The following is a 16,269-nucleotide window of genomic DNA, read 5'->3' on the forward strand; positions in this document are numbered from 1 at the left end:
CAATTTCCTAATTTCTAACTGCCCATTCATTTTGGCTAGCTCCAACTCATGCATCCTATTCCTCCCCCTGTCCTCCAGCTCTTCTGGGGAGAGGCCTTTGGCAGAAACACTGCTACCTGCTGGGGAGGTTGCTCTCCTCCCCCCTGGACCCAATGGCCCCTCCAACTGCTCATCTGCATTCTCAGCCGCTTCCTCATTCTCAGGGGTATTCCTTGCTTCGACCCAGGCCCTCAGCGCCTTTTGGAACTCATTCTTCTTGGAGAGAGCGGTCATTGGGACTTTAAATTTCCTGCAGAAGGGCTTTAGCTGTCTCACATTGTAGCATTCCAGTTTCTCCTCTTCCCAATCAAAATCAACAGATGCTATGGACGCTGCTTTCTCCATTGTGGTTAAACTCGGCAGTTCTTGGCAAAAATAGAAAATCCCAGGAAAACAATCTACCAAAAAGTATGTGTTCACGTTTTAATCTGCACTAACTAGTAGTGTTCACCAATCACTGTATATGAGTCACAAATGCAAGTCCAGAATCCTCACCGCTGACCACCAATGTTAGATTTGGGGGTCTCTAGTTGGCAGAGGTAGGTACCTTTGACCTAATAGTGACCCTTGCGTCAAGTCAGGGTAAGGGGGTACACTCCTAAAATAACCCCTGCTCACCCCCTTGGTAGCTTGGCACGTGCAGACAGGCTTATCTCAGAGGTAGTGTGTGAAGCATTTGTGAACACATACAGTAACCCAGTGACAACACCACAGATGGACACCATACAAGATGTAGTATAAAAATAAGTATTCTTTATATAGACTTAACACAAGACCACAAACGACAAAAATCCACAATACTGTACTTTAAATATGGTACAAATAGCTCAGTTCTCTTAAGATGTAAAATGCGACACTTTGAGTTCAATGTATCTTAGGATGCGTAACGCTATACAACGAAAGTGTTGCAGGGAGTTGGTTCCTTACACGCAAGAACGGTGATGCGTCGGGTCCCTACTGATGCATAGGGGATGCGTCGGTTCTTCTCTGCGAGGGGAGGTGATGCCTTGGTTTCTTACTGCGCTTCCGTGCCAATGCGACCAGCAGTGCCGTGATGCGATGAAGATCCGGTGCAATGAAACAAAGATGTCGTTTTCTTCTTGATGCGACACGATGAGTGCACAGTTGACGGCCGTGCGGCGTCTCAAAGATTCTTCGGAGTCGCGACAGGGCCTGCGACACGCTTCCCGGTGATGCGGCGGCGTCTGGTACGACGTTGATCCTCTTCTCCGGCGATGTGAGGTGCTTCGGCGATGATGCGACAGCTGCAGCGGTGGCAAAACACTTCTCCGTTGATACGGCGGCGTCTGATGCAACGTCGATCCTCTTCTCCGGCGATGCGACAACAGTGGCGGCGGCAGCGACACAAATCTTCTTCGTGAGTCACGCTTCTAGCTCCTTGCGACACGCAGTCCCTCAGAAAGCCTCACACAACTACAGGCACTTCCAAAGAACTCTTGGGGAGCTGGTGGGTGAAGTCTGTTGTCCCTGAGACTTCATCAGGAGGCAAGGTCTTTCTCAAGTTGATGAAAGTACACACAAAGGGGCTCATTAGGATCGCGGACGGACTTGAGTCCGTTTTCGACCCCAGAGTAGGAGGGAACGTCCGCATGGGCAGCGGCGTTCCTTCCGTGAAGATTAGGATGTGACTGCCAGGGGGGCGGTCACATCCTCTATCTTTAACATTGCGGCGGGTGCAGCTTCAAGCTGCACCCGCCGCAATGTTAAAAATGCATACATTGCATTTGTACGCAGAAAGCGGCAGGCACCGCGCGGTGCCTGCCGATTTCTGCATACAAATGCAGGGGGGTACCATGGGTACCCCCCATGTGCACCCCCCACCGCCCCTTCACCCAGGGGGCCCGCAACGGGCCCCCGAAGTCAAAGTCCGTATGCTTTTCCACGGCGGAAAAGCCGCCGTGGAAAAGCATCTCTTTTACACTATCCTAATATGGCTGGTGGTGTCTGATAGACACCGCCAGCCATGTTACAGCTTTTCCGCCGCGGTTGTAAGTCAACCGCGGCGAAAAAGCGGCGGACTGAAACCAGGACCCACCAGCCATCCTAATGTGGCGGTGGGTCTTTGGTGGGTCCGCAGAGGATTTTCCGTATCCTTGGGCCGGCGGTGGCTTCCGCCGGCCCGGAGGATGCGGAAAATCCTCCAATCCTAATGAGCCCCAAAGTTCCTCTCTCCTCTCTTTGGCAGTTAGGCAACTACTGCAGGCCAATCCCCAAGCAGCACTTCAGCTTAGGGATAGTCTCTCCTCAGTCTCTCTGGTTCCTCTCCTCAGCAAAGGTTTCTTCTTGGTTCCCAAAAGTGATCTTATTCTCTGGGGTCTGGGTCCCCCTTTTTATAAACAGTTTCTCTTGGTTCTCTGAAGGCAGGCAGAGAGGCCTTTGCCTAGTCCAAACCAGTCCTGGTCAGTCCTGGAGCACTTTGTTTACTTGTCTCCTTCTTTCCTTTCACAGTGCAGGGCAGAGACATCAGACGCACCACAGGAGGTGGAGCCAGCATTCTGGAGGGAAGGCACAGCCCTATTCAGGTTCCAGGTGCAACTCCTCCCACCCATCTGCATGTAGATCTCTCTATTCAGCCTTGTGCTGACTCACCCTGTCTCCTAGAATCACTCAAACTCCAGACACGGAATACACAACCTAGCAAAGGCAGGCTTGGATAGTTAGGCAAGAAAATACCTACTTTCTAAAAGTGGTATTTTCAAACACAGAATGTTAAAACCAACTTTACTAAAAGATGCATTTCATCATTCTGAGTTCAGGCATACTAAACTTGAATTTCTTGATGGGGCTGCTATGAGCTAGTGCCTTGAAAGTACCGCGCGCATAGCCTCTGTAAATATGTGATTTGCTCTGAGTCCCAAATGGATCTGTGTTTGATTTTGATTTGATAATTGCGCCCGGATGGGCCCTGCTCACCTGAACGGAATGTATATGCCTGTGTTCTCACTATGCCAAGTTTGCAGGGGAGGGAAAGTTTTTGTTATTCCTGAATTCTTTTGAAAATTTTACTTGTCCAGTGTTTCCACACAACGAACAAGAACAAAAAAAAAAAGTGATGATGTACTTTCACCTGGCCGTATTAGCGGCATGTTTATTGTCTTATCATGACTACGGAGTCCATGTTTCTGGTACCATACTGCCGCCCGGCCCCCGGGATGTGGGCTGAATGGCTGTGTCCTGTTGGTTAACGTCCGGGCCCTCGACTCAAGGAGTAGCCATGTACTGATATACTCCGATGTATGTTTTTGCATCACACTCAAAATAAAGTATTTACATTTTTTTTTTTTTTTAACTTGAATTTCTACCTAGTTCCCTGAGTCAGTTAGGATTATAAGATGTAATAATCAAACTGCCCATTCTGGCCAATAGGGAACTGGTAGCCTTGCAATAGTGAAAAACAAAATGGCTGTAATTCACTATTAGGACATGCCACACACACACCAGGGCATGTCATACCTTATACTTACAATGCACACTGCCCTTGGGCCTACCATAGGGATGTCTGATAGGAAGGAAAGGGAAGGTTTAGGGACTGGCAAGTGGGTGCACTTGCCCAGTCAGCATGGCAGTACCAGACTGCACACAGGCTCTGCAAAGGCAAGCCTTAGACACACTTTTACCGGCTGCTTCTGTGGGTGGCACAACCAGAACTGCAAGCCCACCAGCAGTATTTGGATTTACCAGCCCTAGGCACCCCTGGTGCACTATACCAGGGTCTGACAAGTAAACACATCAGCCAATCATGGAGTCACTAATCCATACATCAATTTACTATAGGGAGCACTTGCACTGTGGCACTGGACAGTCTGGACCAATGGGAGAGACTCTCTAATGGAGTTCCTGGAATGGATTAATCTCGTTGATGCCAATCTAAGATTTACTCCTCAGTACAGCAATGAACAAGTGGAATTCTTAGATCTTTTAATAAAGAATCAGAACGATGGCCTAGAGGTTGACCTATACGTGAAGCCTACGGCACGCAACACGTTACTACATTTCCAAAGTTTTCATCCGAAGAGTCAACGTGAAAGCATCCCCTTTTCACAATTTCTGAGGGTCCGTAGAAACTGTACCAACCTCAGTGACTATGACAAGCAGGCATCAGTTATGAGAAAAAAGTTCCTAGACCGTGGTTATTCACACAGACTTGTTAGGAATTCTTATAAAAGAGCGCGGTTTTTCGATCGCGATGCCTTATTAAGAACAAAAGAACCAGCCAATAACGACCAACTTGTCTGCGTCACACGACATTCAACCTTGGATGAACGCGTTAGACAAATTATCAATGCCAATTGGCATATCCTGAACTCTAACCCTACATCTAAAAACTATTTGGCCAAACCCCTTTTTGCACATAAAAGGAATAAAAATATCAAAGACCACATTGTCCACTCCAAATTTGGTAAGAAACCAACTCTTTTTGGATCTAACCAACGATCCTTGATAGATAATCTTCCAGGGCGTGGCACTGTCAAATGCTCGACATGTAAATCATGCACCAATATTGTTGCTGGTGAACATTTTGCACACAATGGTTTTACAACCAAAGCATGCGAAATATGGAATTGTAAAACAGCGAATGTCGTGTATTTTATAAAATGCCCCTGTGGTCTAGGCTACGTTGGGGAAACCTGTAGAGCTATTCAGATACGGCTCACAGAACCTCAATCTGCTATTAAAACAAAAAAACTTTCAGCACCTTTAGTGAAACATTTCCTAGAGAATAATCACAAAGCAGAAGACTTCCAGTGGCACATACTTGAAAGGATTAGGACACCTGATAGTAAAGGTGGGTGCACCATCCGTAAAAAGAAAGAAGTCTACTGGATTTTTGTATTGAACACGTTTAAACAGGGTTTGAACGGAGAGATTCCATGGGAAAATGCGATATTTTAAAATATTTACTCTGGTTTTTTATTATGTTATATTATTTTTAATATTTGACATTGCTAAAATATTGCACACAGCAACTACAGCTGCTGAAGCTTTACATCGACACTTACCATTTGTTAAATTAAGTCGATGTCATTTATTATTTTTGGGGGGGTTTCGAAATTTTCTTAGTGACTCCGTCATATTATCATATATAAAAAATAACAATATATATGAATAGGAAGCGAATAGTACTCTGAATATAATATGTTCATTAATACCATTCCCCCAGAGTTTAGCACAAATTGGAGCGTGGTGGTATTGAACTCCTGTGCTGTTGACTGGAGCTTGAACGCAGAGGGGCTGTACCTTTACCTCCACTCTGTTAGAGAGTAATACGAATCCCCTTCTACGGTACACGTCATTTAATTGACATCGTGATCCTTAAATCCCTTTGTCGTGAATCACATGACTACAGCCTCCGTGTAATCGGCTCGACACCACATAGAGTCGACGCTTTCCCTTTAAATTTCAAAGTGAAGGCATAACACGTGACCGCCTAGAATCGTATATTTAAACCCGGTCAGGTTCGAGGCATTTGTTGCCATTTTAAACCGCCAAGAGGACGCCATCCGCCATCTTTTTTCCGGGCGCGTTGGGGTTCCTATATCGGTAAGTGTCTAGTGGAGTGAGATATTGACTAGAAGCATTAATTATAGGAATAGAGAAGGTGAGAATCGGAATTTATGTTCGGTTTTGCCTCTTCTATTTCCCTTGACCGTTTAGACTCATCAACCCCGAATTTACTTAACAGAGGAAGCCTCACTTTATTTGCATCGGTGCCGGACCTGGATGGAGTAACTCGGGCTCATTGTAGTTACCCTGTGAAGTATCGAATAAACGCTCATGGTTAGTAACTATTATTATTATAAAATAGGCAGTTATTTAGTTGCTTCTTTTAGCAGACACATGGAGTTAGATACATTTATGCATTTGTGTCATTGTTCCCAGATACTTTGACTTAAGAGAATCAGTGGACTTTAATGAATCAAGTGTCAGCCGGCCATTCTTTTGAATACACGAGAATTTTAACTATACCTTTGTGAGGATAACTGTAAAAGGAAAATTGGACATCTATCTTTACTTATTTAGTTTGGCGACTAATTTCATAGTTTTTAACCTAAAAAATATATCCATGTTTGCGTGTACATCCCTCAGATATAATAAGAGTAGGAGACTGAATACAGCATCGTGAGGTTAATACATCAATAATCGCGATTTCCTTGTTCCCGCTGAATATGTTCAAAGAAATAATGATTGACTAATTTCGATTGGTGAGTGCCACGTTATAGCCCCACCGTTAAAACTATCGAATCTCTGTATAATGTGCTTAACCTTTTGTTAGACTCAATAATCTAACCCCTTCACCGCTAGAAATATAGATACACTATAATTATTTTTATTTTTACTTTAATCATAATTAGGTGCAGACCGGAATATCTATAAATAAGGCTGCCGAGTTTCGATTTATGAAATCAGACCAACGCTAAATAAATATCGATTATTGGCAATTGAAGGCAACATATGCCATTTGAAAGTAAGTTTTTCATAGGAGTGACGAACACCTTCTCGGAAACCAGGTCAGTAGGGTGCAACAAGTTTAATTTCTGTACCCTGCAGTAAAAGATGCCTTATGAATAAGATATTTAGCGGTTAGCTAAGCATCAATTATCTAGATGCCCATTTATCCTGGCAACTAAAGGGGGTGGAGAACGTGGTCAGAGAACCTCCATTACAGGAAAACATTTTCTATACATCATATTGGAACATTGCCTACATATTTTATCAGCTTACAATGGCAATAATTTGTAATGAGGGAATAAATATCCCCCAGGAATGAGCAAATGCAAATGCTCATACACACAATTGTTGTTTAACTCTTTGTGTAAATTGTAAAGTTTATATGCTATGAGTGTAATATTACGAGGGAAATAGGTTGTACTGTTAAGAGAAGAGAACGGCTATTTAAATAAAGAGGTATATGATTGATCTGTAACCTATGAAATTGTTTTATTGTAAATAGAAAAATAGTTATCTTTTTATGTTTCCTTTCAGAAATATCCGTGGCTCCTGAAGAAAGCGTTCTTCCAACGCCGAAACGCGCGTAGATACGTATAAATGCCACTATTTGATTTTAAACTGATTGTTTTTATTAAGATGTATATGATTGTATGTGATTAATTGTGTATTATTGAATTTGTTTAATTCATATGAAACGAACCTTTCTCTTTTTTTATATGTTTAATTAAAGACAATACAAACTTTTAAACTCGTTTTTCCTCTGTTGTTCTCTCTCAGTGCAATCCTGATCCCTTTATTGTTGTTATAAGATGCCTAGGTTTGATACATACACACTGGACAGCAGTGGCACAGGGCCCAAAGCATCTATAACCAGCAAAAACACATGAGGCAACAACAAAAATGGAAAGGGAGGTCCACGCCAAGGTGTCAGGTCAAACAGTCAGCTTCTAGGATGCGACAGTACTGCAAGAAGTGGGATGTGTGTGGAACCACTCTCTAACCAGAACACAACCAAGTACGAGTCCCAGATGGTCTGCTGATTCTAATGCAAAGATGCGCTTATTAGGCTTTGCACTACAGAAGAAGAGCTGGTCTGAACTTTGTGAAGCACTGCCAGTGCCTTGGGTCATGGGTTAGAAAGATTCAACATCTCAATCCTCTCCTAGACAGCAGCAGGAATCTCCTTTTTCTGGCCTGCTTCCAAGTCCAGTTGTGTACCCCAGTCTGAAGTAGGAGCCTTTTCCATTAGTAGTGATTGTCTTGTCTCTGGTGATGGGTGAAAAGCCTAGCCCAAGGAACTCCCACACTCGGCTCATGCTTCTTTTACAGAATGTACCCTACCTTTACTGCAAAACAATTCCAGAAAGCCACATTGTTGTTGCTTTCAAGTATCAAAAATAGTCAGCTGAGCTGTCTGGGCTCCTCTAGTCTGTAAAAAGGATGTCCCAATGAAATGAGGTACCTCTCTGTTCGAAACAGTGGAAAAAGTTACTCAGGACACATACTAGAGCGGCAGAAACAAACCCAGGAACAGACCACTGTCCTATTTCACTCACTCAAAATCCTTTATTCGATCTCACTCATAAGATCATAAAAGTGTTTACAATCACAATTTATAAAAGATATAGTCAGATTTATCATAAACCCAGGTGTAAAAAGAATGCAAACATTCATTATATCATAAAATCTAATTCATCTATATGTGTACAATAAAAACATGATAAGCCATGCTGCAATTTCTTAAGGGCTCAGCTGCTTTCTCTTTTTCAGGCATGCCCAGAGAAATGAGGCTAGAGAAAAACAGACATAAGGGTTCTGCAAGGATTTGAGGAAGAACATTGCTACAAGGCAACATTTAAAATTATGACTCTTGCAGATTGTACAATACATTTGTGTCATTCTTGACAATAAAAACCACAACAACAAAAAATGTGGAGATCATTTTGTGGGGACTTGTCACAAGGATATATTGAGAGATCGGAGTGTTTATATTGCTTCTTGGAAATTATCAGAGGGATCATATTTAAGCGAAATCTCAATAGAATGTATTTGTGGTGTGAGAGTGTGACATCAGCCAATCGCAGAAAACTTCCCTCCATCAACACTGTCCTACTTGAGTATAAACATGGTACATTTAGAGTTCCTTCCTGTCCTTTAGCTCTTTGGTGTAAAGTATTCTCCTACGGATGTTCTTGTATCTAACCTCCTTCTGTAGAGAGGAGTCTTTCAGAACGTGGCAACCTCAGAAAGGCTATTGTGCTCCAGAAGGTCTCTGATAGAAGCCATTCACACTTCTTCTTAGTGCTGGGGAATTTAATTACAGTTACTGCAAAGGGTGAAAGCCTGGCTTATTCAGTTGGGTGGCCGTTCAGGCTCGAGCAGAGATGACAACTTTGATACACATTTGGGAAATATATACAAAAAATCCAAGTTCACCAGTTAATTTGATTTTTAATAAATAGCAGATTGCATCGAAGATGGAATTTCTAGTCTTTGCCTAAGCCACTTTATGGAAATATTATGTTTTTACCTAAAGCAAGCCTTATCAAAACAGAAATACTGATTCATCCTATGCATTAAATAGCACTTTTGAGTCCCTTTATTACAGTCTCAAGTTTGCATGTCTCGACTCTACACATTATGCTCCTAGGCCATTTGGCCTCCAAGGTATGCTTACACTGCCTTATTATGGTTGAGTAGGATTTTATATATATTAAAAGGGGTTTATTTTAAACCTGAATCTGATCCAGCTTTGCCTGTAGCCAGTAAGGGTTGCAGGAGCACCCTAGATACAATGTTTTAGTTACTCAACTGAATAATGCAAATGAAACTGCATCCCACATGTGACCTTTCACTTTTATGCCACTGGTACAATTTCTGTGATCCTGTACTACAGGTTTACCTAAAAGCAAGATGTCAATTGAATTTAGCCAATTTGTCACCATGTTTATGGATCAAAGAACATACATTGGGAGCTGTCTGGCAGTCTTGCAGTATCCGGAGTAAAAAATATGCTAGCAAATACAACCTACCTAAACAAATGGGTGAACCCCACAAGAGGTACAGTTTGCTACACAGATAATATACATTTTGTTTATATTATTGTTAACTGCGGAATTTGCTTGTATTACACAAGTGTTTTGAGAAGGGCACAGGTGGTAGCAAGTAAATAAAAAAAGACACTTCCTTCTATTCTGAACAGATTTCAGAACCAATCATATGCATTACCCGGTCATCTCTCCAGGATCCTTCATATATAATTCCATTTGGGGTTATATGAATTCCTCTTCCATTTCTCTCAAATGCTCCAGAAGGAGTTCGTGTACATTCACCTTCTACAATAAAATAAAGAATATTAGTCCTGAGAATTTACGTTCTTCCACTAACAAACACCCAGGGTTTCTTAGTATTTTAATAAAATGTTGAGGAAATACAATCAAATTGAAAAATACGGACCATATACAAAAGACGATGGTTAAAATGCATATAATGTTATAGGTTTTAGGGCTGGCATAATTTGGAATTAAATATACTAATATTAAGGTTTCATACTGAGCTACAGAAGAAACAGTTGTCAGAGAGTAAATAGCACTAGAAGTGCAAATAAGCTACTTGAAGCAGACTAGAATCCTTCCAGTACAGCAAGTAAACTGTGCGAAAAAGCCAGTAGGTCAGGAATATAAATGAATGTGGCTCTTCACTGGTTAGTGAGTTTGTGTGTATGGTATTGTGGATGGGCAAGTGAGTGAATGCAAGAATGAGCAAATGAGCGGATGAATGGATGTACGCGTACACGGCTGAGTGACAGAGAAAGTGCATGATTAGTGCCTAAAATCACTAAAGAATGATGAGGAAGTGTCAGTAAGAAGCCAGATCTTTTGCTTTTGTCAATGTGCATTGCTAAGGCCATGAATAGCAGAGATTTAACAAAATTCACTCACATTGAAAAATGCAAAGACTTGCTGCAAAATAACCTTGCTCATTCCACACCACTAAAGTGAAAAGAATGCTCTAGAATGTCATGAGGTCGAAGGCTCATTTTAGAATCCACTACTAAAAAAAGTTTGAGTTTGTGCATGGGACAGGTGGTGAATGGAGAATGAGTTAATGCGTGGATGAGTGCAAGGATGAATGAAGGAGTCCGAGCATGGATAATTAGCAAGCATTTGAATAGATGGATCAATGGGTATGTTAATGGGTGAGTGAATGGTTAAAAAGTGATTCAGTTGCATGGCTAGATAAATGTGATAACTCATAAACATTTAAGACCAGATTCATCAAACCAAAATCCGCTCGCAATGGGCCAGATTCTGAGAATCTGGCCCTTTGCGAGCGGTATTTTTGCATTTGGGATGCATCATCCCAAACGCAAAAATCGCAGTTTTAGAAATCGCTACATTGCGATTATTTGCATTTAAGGAATCTCAATTTGAGATTCCTTAAATGCAATGCATGAACCATTTCAAAATTGCGAATTCGCAATCTGGGGCCACTATTTACCGCGAAGTCTAACTACGTGGTAAATAGCAAACACCAGTGTACATTACCATTTCAGGGATGCAACAGGGTGTCCTTTGGACACCCTGGCACCCTTGAAATTGCTTCCTTATTTGCGATTCGCTAATTGCTAATCGCAAATAAGGAATGACTCCCCATTCATTCCTATGGGCCTTTAGGCCCATAGGAATGAATGGGAAAGCCATTCCTTATTTGCGATTCGCAATTAGCGAATCGCAAATAAGGAAGCAGTCGAAATCGCTAAAAATATTGCGATTTCTACATGCATCCCGTTTTGCGAGTCTTTAATAGCGAACCCTTAAATTTCGCTATTAAGGACTCGCAAAACATGACTATGATGAATCTGGGGGTCAAATGCAAATCCACCTGTGTCAAACCACAGGATGAGGCTTTGGACAGTAGCAGTGCTAAGGTCATATAATACCAAGAATTACCAATATTATGCCAATGCAAGCAGTATACTAACTAGGGCTGGGAGACGTCATGTTAGGTATCCCCACCACATAAAATAAGAATTATGTCAGTGCAAGCATTACATGAGAGGTGAGCACCACTGTGTCAGGATGTCCACAATGTGCAATATTGTAGATTCCCCAAGTAGGTAGGTAAAGAGAGAATCTGGATTTCATTAAAAACACGGAGGCTAGCATTATGCATATATATCTTTTATTACCAGCTCCAAGCAGCACTTTAAAGCAAACATCACCAACATCAAAGATTCCAGAACTAGAATGTCCCTAAGCCTATATAACTCCCATCACAGCAGCCATTTTCCTCTTTTAAGCTGCTCCGGTCCCATAACTCAAAACATTTTCTTCACGAATTAACAAATTATTCTCCTCTTCTTTTCCTCCTTTTCTATCGGGAGTCTATAATAAAACAACAAATGAAAAAAATATAAAATGTTCTTCTAACATCATATTCTGCAAATCACATTCTCTCCAGATCACAATATTCCCACTTATTACTCTCGCCCCCAAATACTCACCTGGGAGGGAGGTATAATGCTAGATTCCGTGGTTTTAATGAAATCCAGATTCTCTCTTCACCTACTTGGAGAATCTACATTCCATGTCAAGACAGGCGGCTAGCATTGTGCATGTTCAAAGCTGTGTTAAAACCACACACAATCCCTGCTCCACAGGCTTCAAGTGATACCTCCCAAATACATCAGCATTTGACCAGTCAGCTGCATGCAAAATCTCCTCTAACCATCCACCAGACGTTAACACCTTACTTGCCATAGCACCTCTCACTGAATGTGCTCCATACCTCTCCAGATCAATACCGGCTTCATACATGCAAGACATCACCAAACGGGCAATAGTTGCCGAAATTATTGGCCTGAAAGGCTTTACATAGGAAATCAACAACTGTAATCCTCCTTTCTATTCTCATATTCTCTCATACATCTCACAACACACAATTTAGGATGGTCATCAAACTTTGGGTAGAATATAGAAGAAATATAGAAGAAAACATAGGGGGTGATTACGATGGTGGAAGCCCTCCACCATTGGACAGCAATTTCCCCCCACCAAATTAGGATGGCGGGGGGGTCGGACCGTGACTGCGACCGTGGCGGACACAAAGACTGCCCGCCAATTGTTCCGATTGCCTGGCGGAGCGGTCAGCATCTGTGATAAGGTGGCAGTGCCTAGCAGGCACCGCCTGCCCAATTACCTTTTTTTCCAAGCACCAACATGTGTCTTCTTAGTCCCTTGTGCCCAAGACTCCCTGAGTGACTCTTGAGCCTGTTGCGAAAGTCCTGCAATTTGCACCCCTCCCCTGAAATCTTCCAAACAAGAAGGTTCAAAGCTACCCCCACGACCAAATAATGTAAACTCCCTTCCGGCCCTAAAAGAACATCCTCTAACTCCTGGAAATTAAAAGGGTTCCTCTATTGCCAATTCCAATAGCCCTGGAAACCAAGCCTGTCCCGCCCCAAAAAGGCGTCACAAGAATTACTTGACATCTCTGCCTCCACACCATCAACAATACTCTCTGAATCACTAGAAAAGGCGGACATGCATACCCCTGGACCTACCTCCAATCCTGCTGAAAAGCATCCACCTCTGCTAGAGGTTCCGGTCTCCAACTGTAATGCCAGCTCAACTGGAATGTTAGCCTTGATGCAAACAGATCCAACTCCAGAAAACCTCAAATCTGACATATCCTCCGAAAAATGTGTACATTTGGCTTCCAATCACTGTAATCTTTCAGATGTATGTAATTCCAATCTGCCACCAAATTGTTCTGACCTGGGAAATACTCTGCTTGCAACCCAATCTTTTGTTCTAGACAATAATCCCAAATCTGCTTTGCAATCGTAGTCTAATTCCTCAACCTGCTTCCTCCCAAGCGGTTTATATACCAAACCGCTGAGACATTGCCCATCTTCAACAAAACATTGACGCTCCTCAACTTTTTTCTAAAACTCTGCAGAGCAAAAAGACCTGCCTTAATTTCCAAAGAATTTATATGCTCTGAAGTCTCCTGCTAAGACCATGATCATTCTTATACCTTTCTCCTTGAGAAATTTCGCCAAAGGTCTCAAAAGCTTGGTAAAACACCAAGGTGCCAATGTCAACCCAAATGGAAGGCATGCTAACTGATAAAGAACCCCTAACCACCTGAACTGTAGAAACCCGAGACTCTCCCTCACTATCGGAATTGTAAAATATGCATCCTTGAGATCCAATTTTACCAACCAATCTTTCTCCTGCAAAATATCCCTCAATAGATGGATCCCCTCCATTTTGAAATATCTGTAAACAAGAAACTGATTCAACTTTCCCAAATTTATCACAGGCCTTCAATCCTTGTCCTTCTTTCTGACCAAAAAGATTGTACTCACAAAACCCCGATCTTCCTTGCACACTCTCTCTATAGCTCCTTTTTGTAACATTTCCTGCACCTCTACTACTAAATTCTGTTGCTCTCTTGAAAGACTAACGGCCTTGGCTCCCCTATCTGCCTTGCATCCTTTCCGAATTCTAAAATCTACCCTCCACAGATCTTTTGTTAAAATCTTCCCAATTGTTCACAAAACACCTTAATTTTCCCCCTACCTTTTTGGGGGAAGAACCAAAAGGAGCCTTCATACTTACCCTGAAATCCTTGAGCAAACTGTGCTCTTCCTCTCGACTGGCGTGTCCTGCTATTTCTTCCCCTCTGGTGATACATACCCATGCTGGACTGAAAACCTCTGAATTTACCAATTCCCTGGTATTGGGATTGGAACGTTGTGGAAGATCGTCCAGGGAACCGTCCCCTTGCTGGGACCTGATCAAAAACACTTCTGCCAAACACTCTTCTCAGAGAGGATTGAGCCTTGTCTAAACTGGTGAAGGTGGACACTTACTTCCCTACAACCTTCACCAAATAAATAACCCTTAGGTTATTTATTTGGGCCTCTACCAGAATCGACTTTGGACAGAATAACACATGTACATAATCCTGCCATCCTCCATTACATAAATAACAAATTTCTGTAGAATTATCCGATTTGTCCCATTTAAAAGTCACGGTCTTTAAGGGTAGGATCCCTTGCCTCATTAAAATTATGGTACACCTGACCATGTGCTCTAAACTTCTGTACCATTGTGGAGTTTTATATTGTTGACTGTCTGCAAAGTGTGCATTATGTTTTATCCGAGAGCAGTGGTCTAATTCTAACACATAGCTTAATTTTGCGGTCAGGTTCTTTAGCTAGAGCTTCAGATGTGAGGGAATCATAGATTTCAAAAGTGCAATTGTGCAACCAGACTGGGTTAGTGCAATATTTAAGTTCATATTAAAAGTATGGTAAGATGGATCGTCTTTAAAAGTCTCCAATTTCAGCATATGCCTTATGGTCCCTTGGTCTGCAAGTAAAAGCTTATAGGCCCAGCGGAGTATGCTTATTATAGCTTTTGTATGCACGCTGTCTATGGATAGCTCAAGGCGAATTGCTTTGACGGGGACTGACTACTTGACTCTTAGCAATTTACGTAGTAGAGTCCCTTCTTTTACATTTAGTCGGTGCCATGCCTTAATCGGGATATATTCCAGAGCATATAGTAAAATTGGTGTATTGTATTGTGTATTGGGACTGGGCGACCACAAACCGACATCAGAGATTGCCTCCTAATAACCTTTCTAGTAAGTTCATAGAACACAAAGATGCCTCTAAGTTGGAAAAATATTGGGATCTAATCACCAAACCAATGGACCGTAAGTTGTTCCATCAACTTAGATGTGGTACGCTGCCTCTAAGGGCATTTACCAACAAATGGTGTTCAAGGGGGTCAGAACGTTGTCCTCATTGTCAAGTTTTGAGTGAAAGTGTTGATCATTTTTTGTTTGTCTGCCCACTTTATGCAGCCCCAAGGACCAAATGGCTAGGCCCAGTTTGTAGAGCCCTGGGTACTCGCCTAGCTAGTGAGGCTAGCAGACTTTTAAGAACCAATCTAACCCCTCTTATTGTTACTGGTGTGGCGAAATTCCTCGGATGGGCGTGGGTGATTAGAACTAATTATATAAAAAATAACCAGTGCTAGGATTGCCTTTGTACTTTTAAATAGCAACTTTTTAATGCTGATTTTGATCTTCCTGGTTTTATATTGTTTTTAATCTATCGTTATGTACCCATTATAAGAATGTCTATATTAATTGATTTAATACTTTTTAATGCAATAATTAATTATTGTTTTGTACCCATTTTATGTATGTCGGTTACATTTGTTTTATATGTACTTGTTATTTTATTGTGTATTTTATTGTGTATGTTTGTCTTTTAAGATGAAATAATCGAATAAAGACTTCTTAAATGGAAATGGTGGTATCTTTGAGCGTTAGACCTCAAGTATAGGAGCAAAATATCTGTTGCTTGAGGAGGAGTAGAATCTTAGTAGTCTTTCAACGAGGGCTTCAGCTTTTAGGCTGATATTTCCAAGGTGGGGCGAATTTTGTAAGGTCTGGGTGAAAATTCTCCACAAGTAAACATATTCTTTAACAACCTCTAGAGGTTTCCTATCTAATGTCCAGTTATAGTAAAGGTAGTGCTTTCTACCTCTAAAGGGGGGGACTTTAGTTTTAGCGGTATTTGGTGTAAGATAATTGTCTTTAGCATACTTATCTAGCATTAAGATTTCTTTGTAAACCTACCGGTGTAAGATCTATTATTACTACATCGTCAGCGTACATTAAAATGTGCATATTGCAGAAGCCTATTTTTTGGTGGGACATTAATAATTGTTT

The 16,269-nt window shown here is 41.8% G+C and overlaps 1 protein-coding gene across 2 annotated transcripts in view; it reads right to left on the reverse strand.

The window, feature by feature from the left end:
• Positions 1 to 16,269, reverse strand: part of MORN2 (MORN repeat containing 2) — a 217,613-nt gene that overhangs the window by 100,002 nt on the left and 101,342 nt on the right. For both annotated transcript variants that reach the window (XM_078649009.1, XM_078649010.1), the window contains exon 3: positions 9,739 to 9,845. In XM_078649009.1, coding sequence (XP_078505135.1) covers positions 9,739 to 9,845 — 107 coding nt within the window. The remainder of the gene's footprint in view (positions 1 to 9,738; positions 9,846 to 16,269) is intronic.

The sequence above is a fragment of the Lissotriton helveticus genome, chromosome 6 (assembly GCF_964261635.1).
Source record: "Lissotriton helveticus chromosome 6, aLisHel1.1, whole genome shotgun sequence".
NCBI lineage: Eukaryota > Metazoa > Chordata > Amphibia > Caudata > Salamandridae > Lissotriton > Lissotriton helveticus.